The 13,989-nt window shown below is 41.5% G+C and overlaps 1 protein-coding gene across 1 annotated transcript; it reads right to left on the bottom strand.

Moving 5' to 3' along the window:
• Window positions 1–18: 18 nt before the first annotated feature.
• Window positions 19–13,533, bottom strand: LOC105897217 (cyclic nucleotide-gated cation channel beta-3-like). Its single transcript, XM_031584462.2, has 18 exons — window positions 13,432–13,533; window positions 11,214–11,232; window positions 9,689–9,782; window positions 6,294–6,445; window positions 5,823–6,131; window positions 5,455–5,663; window positions 5,322–5,372; window positions 4,636–4,722; window positions 4,410–4,474; window positions 4,062–4,184; window positions 3,802–3,943; window positions 2,452–2,611; window positions 2,192–2,289; window positions 1,983–2,066; window positions 1,777–1,895; window positions 1,513–1,665; window positions 426–576; window positions 19–155 (listed from the first exon to the last, which is right to left on the bottom strand). Exons 1-18 carry the CDS (start codon window positions 13,531–13,533, stop codon window positions 126–128), a joined length of 2,148 nt encoding a protein of 715 aa, XP_031440322.1. The 3' UTR covers window positions 19–125.
• Window positions 13,534–13,989: the final 456 nt, after the last annotated feature.

Genomic DNA, 13,989 nt, shown 5'->3' with positions numbered 1-13,989 from the left:
AGCATTAACACACACATTCACATACTCACATGCGTAGCATAAATACAGAGACTGGCCCGGACGAAGGCATACTGTCTCCATAGTTACACCCGTATGCAGATACACACACAGTCTCCCAGCTGGTTTTACTTCTGTTGTTCTGCTGCAGCAGCAGCCTGTGTAGACAACAGAGAGAGAACGAAAGAGAAGTGTTAGAGCGTGTGTGTGTGTGTGTGTGTGTGTAGAGGCCTTAGAGAAAGTCTGATGTGTGTGTGTGTGTAAAGTGAGTCCTGAAGATGTGAGGTGAGTGCACTGTGTGTTCCCTCACAAACATGCTTATGTGCACTTTGTGCTCATTAGACAAGGTATTACTACCCATTTGAAGTAATTTAAGCAATCATTTTAAGTAGGCATCAGTTGTGTGTGTGTGAGGGTGCATTTCGTACCTTGAGTTTTTCCAGCCAACCCCCTTTTCCAACATTACCAAAAGCTCGGAGGAACTTTGGGGTGGGCGGTTTGGGTCCAAACAGTGTCACAGCCTTTTTCTTGTCCTCATCTGCCTTAGCACCAGCTGGGCCTTTGGCCTTCATCAGCTTCCTGCAAACCAGGAGGACGACCAGTTTACCGCTACGCACCATTTACATTTAGTTATTTAGCAGATGCTTTTGTCCAAAGCGACGTACAAGGGAGCACCACTCTTAACACACATTGCCCAAGTACAGGTTTTATTTACTAGCCACGTCCGTCCTTTCTGTAACTTCATACATGTCTGTCACTCACAACCCCTTTCCCTAGCATACATCCTGGTCAGTTTCCCACTAGTCTTCTACAGCCAGACATGAGGAGATGTCTGGGGATATGATAAGACAGTATATAGTTTCAGAAACTTCAAAGACCACCATTCAATTTTCTGTTTGAATCACTCCTGTGACTCCCGGCCCACGGCTGTGATAAGCCCTACCTTTCAAAGGCATTTGATTGATTCAGAAATTCAGTGAAAGTAGAGTTGCACTGCTCCATTTAACAGTACTAACCTGATGGCGGGCAGACCCCTGTGATAATAGTTCCCAACAGTAATTGTTGCATTTATATTCAGTTATAGCATAATTCAGCATCAGCATATCTCTCTGCATAATGTACACCTCACCAGCATTCTCATTTAACCTGCCTTTTAACCCTACAACCCCCCCTCCACACACACACACATATGAACACACACCTGACATCCACCACACTACTCCTCCTCCTGTAACACCACATTCTGCTAGCTTTTCTGCTCCCCAGCTCCAGCACCCTGCCATGAATCCCTTGGCTTTAGACCCGTCTCCCAATCTCAATCACACATTTCAAATTCAACTTCAGCCAACCTCTACTGCACTCACACTTCATCACGTAATCACAGATCTCAAAGCTCAGTTGGAATCTGGGGTGGTTACAGTTGGCTATCATTGGGAGTGTTGGGTATGTTGTGGCTGGGTCATTTCTCTTACAAGGCATTGACCTATGACCTCACAGCCACACAGGACTACTTACTTCCCCTTCCTGGCCAGCACCTTCTGGGACGCTGGGTAGTGGACCAGGATGTCAAACAGATCTTTCTTCTCCAGCACAAAGAGGTTGGCAAAGCCGTGGGCCTTTACATTCGCGGTTCTGCGGTTGCCTCCATTAGCTGATGACTGCAACAGACTGTGGAGAAGCTCTGTCAGATGATGATGGCTCAGATCTTACTCTCAGGGTATTAGGGTTAGGGTTACATGATTGTGGGGAGACATGCTAATAATAGCATGCTGCTATTACCTGATCTCGCCAAACACACATCCTTGCTTCAGTGTTACAAAGACGATGGAATTATCTGGACCTCCCACCACCTGCACAGCTCCTGCTTTGATGATGTACATCTCCTTACCGATGTCTCCCTACAGAGGTTAAGAGAGAAGGGGGGGGGGGGGGGTCAGCTTGCACATTTAATATGTGGACACACAAATGATGTGTCAAAAACTCACCTTCTTCACCACAAAGTCTCCAGGCAAGTAGATAATGGACTTGAGCCTCAGTAACATGTCCACAAGCATCTGGCCATCACAGCCCTGAATTCAGTTAAAGAAGTTACAACAGGACATTATATTAAAAGACCTATTACATCCATTTAGACTAAAATAACTCCATCCATATTGTATCAGGATAATCAAATGGCAACATTCAAGAACCTGACCTTAAAGAGGTCTATCTTTTGGAAGGTGGTCAGGTTGATGTCTACAGCAATTGCTGTTTTCATGACCAGAGGCATACTATCCAGCAATTCCCCTTCATCTGGAGGACAACAAAACCGACCAATCACATCACAACACTTTAGAAGGCCCACCAAATTCATAAGAGTACACACAAAATTAGGGCGTGATTTGCATCACTCCTCAATGTGGTTGTGTGGAGCCACCTTGGGTATATGAATACTGTGTTATGTGGTTAGCCTACCCAGCATGCCCTGTGCGTCCCAGGTGTAGTTGTACCAGGTGCGCACTCTCTGCTGCACCACCTTAGGAATGTGGTTGGCGTTCATGTAGGCCACACACCCGTCCATGGAGGCACGGAAGTATGTCTGCCCAGCTGTGGCTGCTCCGATGACATCTCGCATCTGAACGCAAAACACAAGGCCACGAATGCATGATCACACATCTGAGGATCTTGTGTTCAGGGCAATAACGATGCACTGATGGACTATCAATGGCCTAAGAACAATCATCATCTACAATCATCATCTAACCCAAGAATTGATTTGAATCCTGCGTCATAAGACTGCCATGGCCATGTTGTGAACATGTTATGGCCGATGTCCTGTCCTGTCATTAGTCCTGCCATAACAACGTGTATCTCCTAATAGGGCTGAACGATTAATTGCATTCGCGATGTAATCGCGATATGATAGAACGTGATTTTCTAACCGGAACGTTCGCGATTAAAACGTGATCTAAAAAAAAAAAAATTATAATAATTTATAATTATAAAATTATAATAATTTTTTTTTTTTCTTAAGATGGTACATTTTGCACACAGTGTTTAAAAAGTGCATGCCTTGTGTTTATTCTTACAATGACTTTGTTTAAATTACTTAAATGCACAGTGGCAAAGCCACCGATTTGTTGATTCTGTAATGAGCAGTTAAATAAAAATTTAAATTGTGAGAAATAATATTTTACACTAAATGTATCTAATATTGTGTTGGTCATATTGAAATCATTCATTACGATTTGTTGGGAAAATAATTAGGATAATATACAAAAAATCGCATATTAAATCGCAATCGCAATATTGGGGGGAAAAATCGCAATAATAATAGATTATTTCCCCAAATCGTTCAGCCCTATCTCCTAAGATACCACAGCATCACACTGTTGTGACTGTTATCAGTCATGGTGCCACGACACTGTTACATCACGAGACACTGATTATCATAACTACTTATGATTGGTTATGACATCTGTAATTACATGTTTATGGCGTGGTTATATCAGCCGTATGATGCAAGGTTCAAGTAAATTGTCATCTCCATTGTCAATGAGCTGGATATAGCCTTAGTATGGATAATAATCTGCAGCAGTTATCCTATGTGCAGCCTCTTTCGTGAGCTATCATGAGATGTTGACAGTGTATGTGTGCTATGAAGTACAGTGCGATACATTGACAGCTTAGAAACCCTTAAGTCTGCCTATAAGAGCCTGCAGGTATAGACCATGCCTCTACCTGTTGTGGGAGTACTAAGCAAAGTTCACTCCTAAAATGTAACCAATTTAATCTAAAATACACACACATACACACACCTCTTACCTGTCCAATCAAACTGGAGAAGACAAACACGCCCACGAAGAAGTTCACCATTTGGAAAGTGATTTCAAAGACTGAATGCGGCTCAGGAAGACCCCCAATGTTGATCAGTGTCCGAACAGCATAATAATAACAGCGCAGGTACCTGCAAGTAGAAGAGCCAAGAGGGAGAAGGACATTAAAGAATGAAGAGATGTATTTATTTAATATCTTTAGTCAATTTCAAGACATAACTGTGTGGCTGTGTGGAGGGGATGACCTACGCGGATCCTTTGCCATCATAGACCCACTTAGACGTGCCCAAACCCAAGTAGTCTGAGGCCACATAGTAGATGCAGCCATTGAGGTGAAGTAAGTACAACAGGTAGCAGATGGTTCGACTCACTCTGTCAAAACAAAATATTGCTCACACATACAGACAGGCACACACACATACACACATACACACACACACACACACAAACTCGCAGGCAAAAATCCATTCTACTAGAGCATTAAAAGCTAAGTGAAATTGTAAACTTTTCCACAGTAAAGTGGCCTCTAGCAATTACTGGGACCTACTTATCCACCAATGTGGATACATTTTGATCTTTCCCAAATTTGTGATGTACCTCCAGATGTAGGCTTTTGCCATGAGGCTCTCTAGTCGATCGCTGAACTCATTAAAAGAATCTACCTGGAAGAGAGAGTCAGATGTTTACTGAAAAAGCTGCACAGGATCAAATAATCGTATAATAGTGAAGGACGTTAGACTGAACACTTGACAAATGATCTAGCAACAACCCTAAGGTTAGGGTCGGGTAACTAACTGCAAGTTAGGCAAAGTGACTAATTTACCCTTAAAAAGCGATTGAATCTAAACAGCGATAGGAATCCAAACTGGAGAGAGAGCACATCAAATGGAATGATACTCATCATGTCTGACTGTGGATAAGAGAAGAAAAGAAGAGATCACCACCAGACTCAGACATATCACTAGTCCTCTACAATCTCCACATCTACTATGCATAAAGAATCTAAACTACTGGTTGAATTGGAAAATACCTGCATACCTGGGAATATCAGCATATTTATACTGCTGACACTTACATGATATATTTACTGTTAAATGAAGTGCCAAATGCTTACCATCACTTTCTCTTACTAGCTCTTTGTATTTTACACACACACCAATATCGATACCACCAGGGACCTTCCCTGTAGCAATAGGCCCTGAAGTAGCCTACTCTGCTAATTGCCCTAGCTAGCCCGCTAGGCGAGTACTGTTCAGATTCAGTTCATCATGATGAGGATGTGGTTATAGTGTGGTCATGTAAATGGAGAATTCTTAGATTTATTTTACATCAAGCTTTAAGAGCAAGTCTTGAAGAGGTTGGCTGAGTAGAGGCCAGCCTTTTAAGGGGGTACACAGAGTTTACCATTTTAGTACACAATGTAGTACGACTTTAAGATGAGAAAGTGCAAATCAAAACACAACACAAAAATGCACATGTACACACACACACACACACACACAAACAGACCCTAAAGCGTGGAGATGCTCTGTAGTTAACTTTGGTCATCGCCCGGTCTTTCTGAAAAAGTGAGAATGATGTCAGTTGCGAAACAAAGTCTCCACACATGACTACAAATTCACTCATTTTCCTCCTCACTTACAATAATATCGCCGCCTTTGACGAACTGCAGCCGTTGCTGGAAAATCACAATATCGATAATGTTTACCAGGTCAAAAATGATATCAAACAGGATCCAGAAGGGTATCGCTTGTGGTGTGTGGTATGGAAAACACAAGCGTGCTGGTACAAGCCAGACGTTGTAATTGAAGGCCACTGTCACTAAACTGAGCCATTTAATATACCGGCGATCTGGTGGAACAAACAAACAAAGACATGATCACAAAAGCAGAAACACTACCACTTGGGCTGTAGTGCAGTGCTGGAGCACAGTGAATGTCAGTGCAAGGGGGTGGGTTTTGTTGGGATATGCTTTGGTCAGCATCAGGCTTAGTGGTTAGGGTCAGTCACCTGTGAAAGGGTCAATTGTATTCCCCAAATAGACGTCCATTTTGTCCTCAATGGGCGCAAGTAGTTTATCTATCCAGGCACAGCTGAACTTTGGGAGCTTGAAAGTCTTCTCGGGTTTGACTTCCTCCGCCTCTTTAAGCTCTTGTTCTTTTTTCTCTTGTGCTTTTTTCTCTTTGTCCTTCTCTTCTTTCTCTTTCTTTTCTGCTGCTTTCTTTTCTGCATCTTCCTTTTTCTTCCTTTCTGCCTCCTCTTTTGCGATCCGTTCTGCTTCTTGCTTTTTAATAAAGTCGGGGATCCGATACACAGGCGCTGAGGGTAAGGAGGCAAGGTAAGAGGAGTAGGGGATGATAGGTGATAGCTATGATAACATGCAAAGAGCAGCGTTTCATTCAATGTCTTGCTAATATCACATACAAACAGTGGGTATAGTGCAGCGTGTGTATTTGGGTGTGAATGTGTGTGGGCACTCACTGACAGCTGGACTGTACTCTGGCGAAGAGGCATAGGGGTCAAGGACCTTTTCCTTGTAGATGTTATTGCGGAATGTCATGCGTTGTGCAACCTCCCTAAGCATCTCGTCTGCGTAGCGGTTAATCACGATTGGCTTGGGCTTCTCCGGTTCCCTGAAGATATCATCATCATCATCATCATCATCCTCACAATCCTCATCATTCTCATTTTTCATTACAGTGAATTCAATTTGACCCTCTCTTTAATTATAAGGCCCAGCGACAATTAGTGTTTTGGGACAATAAATATATTTTACATTATGTTACTACAGTAGCCTATATATATATATGGACACACCTTCTCATTCAATGGTTTTTCTTTTTCATTATTCTTCTTTATTATTTTCTACAATGTACATAATATTGAAGGCATCACAACTATGAAAGAACACATATGGAATTATGTGGTAAACAAAAAAATGCTCAACAAACCAGAATATGTTTTATATTTTAGATTCTTCAAAGTAGCCACCTTTTGCATTGAGGACAGCTTTACACACTCTTGGCATTCTCTCAATCAGCTTCAAGAGGTAGTCACCTGGAATGGTTTTCAAACAGTCTTGGAGGAGTTCCCAGAGGTGCTGAGCACTTGTCAGTCCCCCCAGGATTTTGCAGGCCTTTTTTGTGATAGCTGTTTTGCTATCCTTGTTGATTTATTGTATCCGTATAGGTGATTATGTTGTTCAATTTCATATATTAATTTAAAGTCGTCCAATTTCAAGTAATCCATTATTCTACACTAGCTGTTACCTTATCTTCAATCCGAACGTAATGTTAAATCTCCATGGCAACAGCTCTTGAGGGTTTGGGAAATAATCGGATTTATTGCTTCCTTCATTATTCACAGCAAAATAAATAATGTTCATTATATTTAATAGATCTATTACCAGACTCTATGTAAAAAGGGCTACGCACACCTTGCAGAAAATTATAAAAAATTTAAGCCAGATCTATTTCTGAATCTTCAGTGCAAACATGGGCTGAGTTCAATTTCCATGTCTGGTGTAACCATTCTCATTGTTTACAACGGATTAGAACTCTGCTAGTGTCTGCACCGTGTCCGCAGGGCAGAATTTCCGCCCTTGGTGAAGCGGAAGGGAGAAAGTTGTGGGAGACAACAATGATTTGTCAAATTTGCGGGAAAGTTGCGGTGATGTGTTAAAATTGCAATGTCGCGCTGAATTCGCGGGGAATCGTTGAATTCATGTCGCAACATCGCGAAATCCTGGAGGGTCTTGGCTGCTTTTCCTTCACTCTGCGGTCCAACTCATCCCAAACCATCTCAATTGGGTTCAGGTAGGGTGATTGTGGAGGCAGGGTAATCTGAAGCAGATTCCCCCTCACTCTCCTTCTTGGTCAAATAGCCATTGCATAGCCAGGAGGTGTGTTTTGGGGTAAATGGCCAGTTGAAAAAAAAATGATGGTCCGACTAAGCCTAAACCAGATGGGCTGGCATGTCGCTGCAGAATGTTGTGGTAGCTATGCTGGTCAAGTTTGCTTTGAATTTTAAACAAATCACCCACAGTGTCGCCAGCAAAGCACCCCCACACCCTCACACCTCCTCCTCCATGCTTCACGGTGGGAACCACACATGCAGAAACCATCCGCTCGCCCTCTCTTTGTCTCATTAAGACGGTGGTTCTAACCAAAAATCTCAAATTTGGACTCTTCAGACCAAATAACATATTTCCACTGGTCCAATGTCAATTCCTTCTGTTTCTTGCTCCAAGCAATTATCTTCTTCTTGTTGTTCTTCCTCAGAATTGGCTTTCTTTTGCAGCAATTTCGACCATAAAGGCCTGATTCATGCTGTGTCCTCTGAACAGTGGATGTTGAGATGTGTCTGTTACTTTAACTCTGTGAACCATTTCTGTGGGCTCTATTCTGTGAACTGTAATGAAGGCCTTTCTGTGTGCCAAATCCTCCTTCTCTGCAGCACAGGTAACTCTTGGTCCTCCTTTCCCGGGGAGGTCCTGATGAGACCCAGTTCCATTATAGCGTTTGATGGTTTTCACGTCTGCCACTTGAGGATATATTCCAAATTCTCTAAATCTTGCGGATTAACTGACATTCATGTCTTGTCTTCATGGACTGTCTTTTTTCTTTAATTAGTTGAGTGGTTATTGCCATAATATGGATTAGTACAGTAGTCGTAGTAGTAGTAATAGGGTCATTCACTGTATACCAACCCTACCTCTGCTCAACACAACTGATGGTCCCAATCACATAAAGAAGGCAAGGAATTCCACAAATCAACTCTTGACCTGATAATTCAAACTCATTCAGGGGGACTACCTCCTAAATCTGAATGAGAGAATGCCAAGAGTGTGCAAAGCTGTCAACAAAGCAAAAGGTGGCTATAAAATATAAAACACATTCTGGTTTGTTTAACATCTATTTGTTTACAGCATAATTCCATATGTGTTCTTTCATAGTTTGGATGTCTTTAGTATTAATCTACAATGTAGAAAATTATAAAAATAAAGAAAAACCATTGAATGAGAAAGTGGGTCCAAACTTTTGACTGGTACCGTGTGTATATATATACTGTATATATGGATGTAATGTCAGTGTTGGCAATATCCTAGGATGCTGAAGTTTTGCTTATATTTAGTTCACATGTACGTATTCATTATAATCAACCTTCAACTTTGTGGCTCGATGACTTCAATAAATATTATTTTTATTTTCAATCGCACCATATTGAGGTCAGGACAAACCTTGATATTTCAAATTATAATTAAATGGTAGTTCATTGTCATTAGTGTATCTACCAGTTTTTATCCAACATAGTTTCTTATTAATTCTATTTCACTGCAGTTAAGCATGCCCATCTAGCTACTGATATAAAAATATGTACTAACCATTATCATTCCTGAATAATTGTGAATACAGAAAAGGTAGAATTGTTCTGTCGGCCTAAAGAGGACAACTACAGAAATACAAATTCGTACAGACTCCCAGGACTCCCAGAAGGCCTTTCTGTGTGCCAAATCCCCTGACCCTCTTAGGACACAAATACTGCTAATCGGCTAAGCTTCTTTGGCTCCTCTGGGAGTCACAAGCTACAGGTCAGAGAGTGGCAGAGACGGCACCGTTACATATATAGCTGAGGTACTGTCTCCACCACCTGAAATAGCAGGAGACTTAAAAACTTCCCTTTTCACAATCAGAATAGCTCAGCTACTCTTTGGGTGTGTGTGTGTGTGTGTGTGTGTGCATGTGAATGTTTGTGTTTGTGTGTGTGTGTGTGTGTGTGTGTGTGTGTGTGTGTGTGTGTGTGTGTGTGTGTGTGTGTTGTGAGATATATATAGAGAGAGTGTGTGTGAGTGGGGTGTGGTGTCTGCTCTAACTTACCCCTCTGCGGCCTCTCCGTCAGCATTAGGGGCGTCAGCAGCAGCAGCAGGAGTGGTGGCTTCAGGTTTTGCAGGCTCTGCAGCAGGAGCAGGAGCTGAGCCGATGAGACAGACACAACAGTCATTATGACCATCTGAGCAAGTCAGCTCCAATACCACAGCCCAGTTTTGTTCATTCTCATTCATTTCATTCCTGGTATTTTCCAGCTATCATCATCTGTTTATGTTTTGTACACAGTTTAATTTCTATTTTAAAGTCCACCTCTACTGTACTCCTCCAGATCATACTGGGTTTGCTGCACTCATGTCTGTCTTTTACTTCAATACAGATCTATTCACACAAAGCCTTTCTTTCCATAGACCATGATCGACGAATTCTGTTTCACCACTTCAGCCCAGGTCTCTGCTTTCTTCTCTGCTTCATTTGTCTTCCCGGCCACTGCTCTTAATTTCATTTTTATTATTCAAAATTTAAATTGAATAATTGAAAAATATGATAATTTTATTTGTATTTTTTTATTTTTTTTTTATTTAATAAAAATGTAATAACTGCTTTATTTTCCCATTCTTGAGTCATAAGAAGGCTGTACTGCACAAAGTCCTCAGGAAGACACAGTCATACACTAATCCATACAGGAACAGAGCACTTTCAGGCTTCACAGCATACAGCATACAGGCTGAATACACCCTGCCAAACATACTTTCTCGAATCCTTTTAAAAGACTTTTAGCTAGCTATGTCAGCTATGTCAACAATAGGTTCTGTTTTTTGCAAAAGTGACAAAGTGAATTCTGTGGCGATTCAATTCATGCTCAAGTTGGTACAGTGGTGGCATTGCCTTGCAAGCTGTTGACCCGGGTTTCATTCCTAGTCAATGTAAGTAGCTTTGGAGAAACACGTGTTCTACACACTTCACTTTTACCTTTACCTTTTATCAATTTCTGTTGTCACAAAGTTACTGACTAAACATATGGCCTACCCTGACTAAGCTGTTTCATAGGGACACGATGACTGGGGCCATTGGGCCCAGTAAGGTGCGCCTCAGAGGGTCCATGCCCCAGCGTCAACTCTCTGAACTAGGATTCACTACAGCAAGGAAGGCAACCGTTCTTTTGACCCTCTCCGCTGACAAACACCATCGTCCCTACTGCATTAGATATACATGGGAAAAAACTATCTGGACCGATAATATTCAAACAATTGGTAAAGAATCCAATTCCATGGCACTAGTGCACTAACAATAGTTCTGGTTCTGCAGCTGGTGCCTTTGAAAAAATTGCTGCATGCCAAATATTCTCAGCTAGTTATGGCATACACAGATACACAGACTCGCACACACTTAGAGAGACTACAGAGGCTCATCAAATGTTCAACACATGACATTTTATCAAAACCACAACACCCTCTTGTTAGAATTGACAAAATGCTTCAAATCAATGTGTATGCTTTATCAATAAACATCCATTGACCAACACATTTCACACACAAGTGAACACACACCTGTTGAAGTAGGCCTGTGTACTCACCAGGTTTGGCCTCTTCTTTTTTCTCTTCTTCTTTCTTTTCTTCATCTTTTTTCTCCTCATCTTTCTTCTCCTCCTCCTTCTTCTCCTCCTGTTAAATATAAGAGACTCAAAAACATTATTTGACAAGCACCTCCTGCAGCTCCTGCACAGTGTATTGTCATCACAAGGGTAGACTTAGATTCGCAGAAGGCCACTCTCACGCTGTGCCCTTACATACCACAGATCCTGTAAGGCAGAATGTACTCTGAAAATGATCAAATCTACAGAATGGACACCCAGATATCCAAAGTATGACTAGAGGGATAATTGGTGATTTAACAGAGGACTCCTCTATGATCTTACAAGTAAAGACTCGACAAAAGTTTTACGATGACAGCAAGCACACAAAGGGCTTCACACATCTGGGTAAAAAGGTCCCATCACCTACTGTGTCATCTTACAAACAGTGTTTGTATTTCAGTCTCAAGAGAAGACTGCAATTACCAATTTTCCATTTCAGGCTACTGATGAAAGCAAAGGGTCCGGCGGCTGCCAAGGCGGCAGAGGACAAGAAGAAGGGGCTGACTCTGTTCGGACCCAAACCCCCCACCCCAAAATGTCTTGCCGCTTTTGGCGCTGGACTTAACAAACAAAGCCTCTTGGAAAGGATGAAGGTAAAGAAATATCAGAAAACAGCCAATATTTAGAGCTCCAAATTAATGTAGTTTATACAGAGCTTCTTTGATATTTACGGACCCAAACCCCCCACCCTTACACGCATTGGTGAGGTCGCACCCCTGCCACCTAGGCACAGAGTTGACCTGTAGATAGCTTTGACAAAAACTACTAAAGCTGTGACTAAAACTATCTGTAAATGTACAGTATATGAATGTAACATATTCATGTTTAGTCTTGAATTGATCCTTACAATATAGGCAACAGTCTGATAAAGGTTTCATTGTGATCTGAAGTACCTGTCACAATTGTATAATTTTATTAGAGTTTCAGTTTAGTTCCGGGTCTAATTCAGCTTGGGAATAACCAGTCCAAGAGGATAGAATGTCCTCTTAGGGCATCAAGGGCAGAATGTGGTCTTAAGGGAATGATTTGAGTGATTTACATTTACATTTACATTTAGTCATTTAGCAGACGCTAAATGACTAAATGTAAATGTAAATGTAAATGTAAATGTAAATCAGTGATAAAACAAAACAGTGATAAAACAAAACATTTTTAATTTTATGCATTCAGGTTTTTCAAGTGTATTTTAAGTGTATTTGGTGTAATGGGTGTCCAACCTGTTTATTAAATTGTTATTATTTACAGTTGTACTTTTTCATTTGGTTTTTACCTCACATTCAGTTTGACTGATACTTGTAACATTTAAGCTTACCATTTATTGTATTAATAAACTGTTCAAACATTAACCATTCATATAACTACTTGTGTGCCATGTTATTAAATTGTGTCACTAGCTTGTACTGCCATATGAATATTTACTACTCGAATGCATTCTACTGTCCCATAATGTTCAGACACATATAAACCTTCCAGCCTGGTGTTTTCCGTCTTTGTTAACATTTTGGGTGCTTATTAACAATCCCATAGCATCCATGGGTTAATATGAGTCTATAAACAATAGACAAAGGGGGACAGAATTCACCTGTTCGTGTTCAGATGTACAGCTGTCTCGCTCCGCATTAAAGATTAGCGTCTCTGATTAGGCTTTCAGAAGAGTAATCACCATTTGCACTGTTCTACACTCTTCAAAATGCTCTCTCTACCTGCCCAATACAATCAGCCCTGTACAATCATACATTAATCTTATAGGACGAACGCATCTTCCTATGGGAATTAGTCATCGGTTTTAAAGTCACATTTTTAAATGCCTAGATAACACCACATGGACATGTAATTGGCAGAGATACCTAGCTGTGACATCACTTGGGTCTGAGAAGATACACACTGCAGAAACCTCAGAACACAGATCCATTGCCTCCATGTCCAATGCACACAAAGGCAACCAACATTAGAAAAAGAACAGTGAAATAACCTTGTAAGTTAGCTGTAGTCCAACAGTGCAGTATAGGACAAGAGTGTATATGTTAAGGATTAAGTATGTTTCCTTGAATTATCTGCATCCTATATGGAAGTGTAAGTGTAAGCAGTACATACTTAGGGCAGCTATGTTTTTGTGCTATGGGTCAAATGTGTTTGTGTGTGTGCTGGAGAGTCTTACCTTTGCTGGTGGGGCAGGTGCAGGGGCAGGGGCAGGTGCTGGGGCCTCAGCAGCCTTTGGGGGCTCAGGGGCCTTAAAAATCTGCTTCAATTTGCTGAACATGGCCGTCGATCAGTCACGCTACAGCAGGGATTGCATCTGGATTTATCTCCCGACTCCTCCAGCAGGACATTAATGCCGTAAATCTCATTCTGTCGAGAATTGGCACCGTGACTCGGCCACAGCCAATCGCAGCTCTGCCTCCTCCATGCCAGGCTCTCTTGACCAATCAGTGGGTTGCATCTTAATTTATCTTCACCTGCTATCACCTACTGTGACTTTTATTTCTTATATTTACCTGACTTCAGAATTGGATGACTTTCTTCTCTCTGGATATTTAACAGAATAAATAATGGATGAAATGACTATAAGAGTGTTTGGCAGTGTACTGAAACTGGCCCTGTAGTGAGAAGAAGAGAGATGGTGTATTCCAAGAACTGTCTGTGTGTTCAGTAAGCCTATTCTTGTCTCTTGATCCTACCCCAACAACACACTGAGCAGCAGCCCTTACCTAAGGAG

This window comes from Clupea harengus, chromosome 17 (assembly GCF_900700415.2).
Source record: "Clupea harengus chromosome 17, Ch_v2.0.2, whole genome shotgun sequence".
Taxonomy (NCBI): domain Eukaryota; kingdom Metazoa; phylum Chordata; class Actinopteri; order Clupeiformes; family Clupeidae; genus Clupea; species Clupea harengus.
The sequence above is the reverse complement of the archived record's forward strand: the minus strand, read 5'-3'. Positions and strand labels throughout refer to the sequence as shown.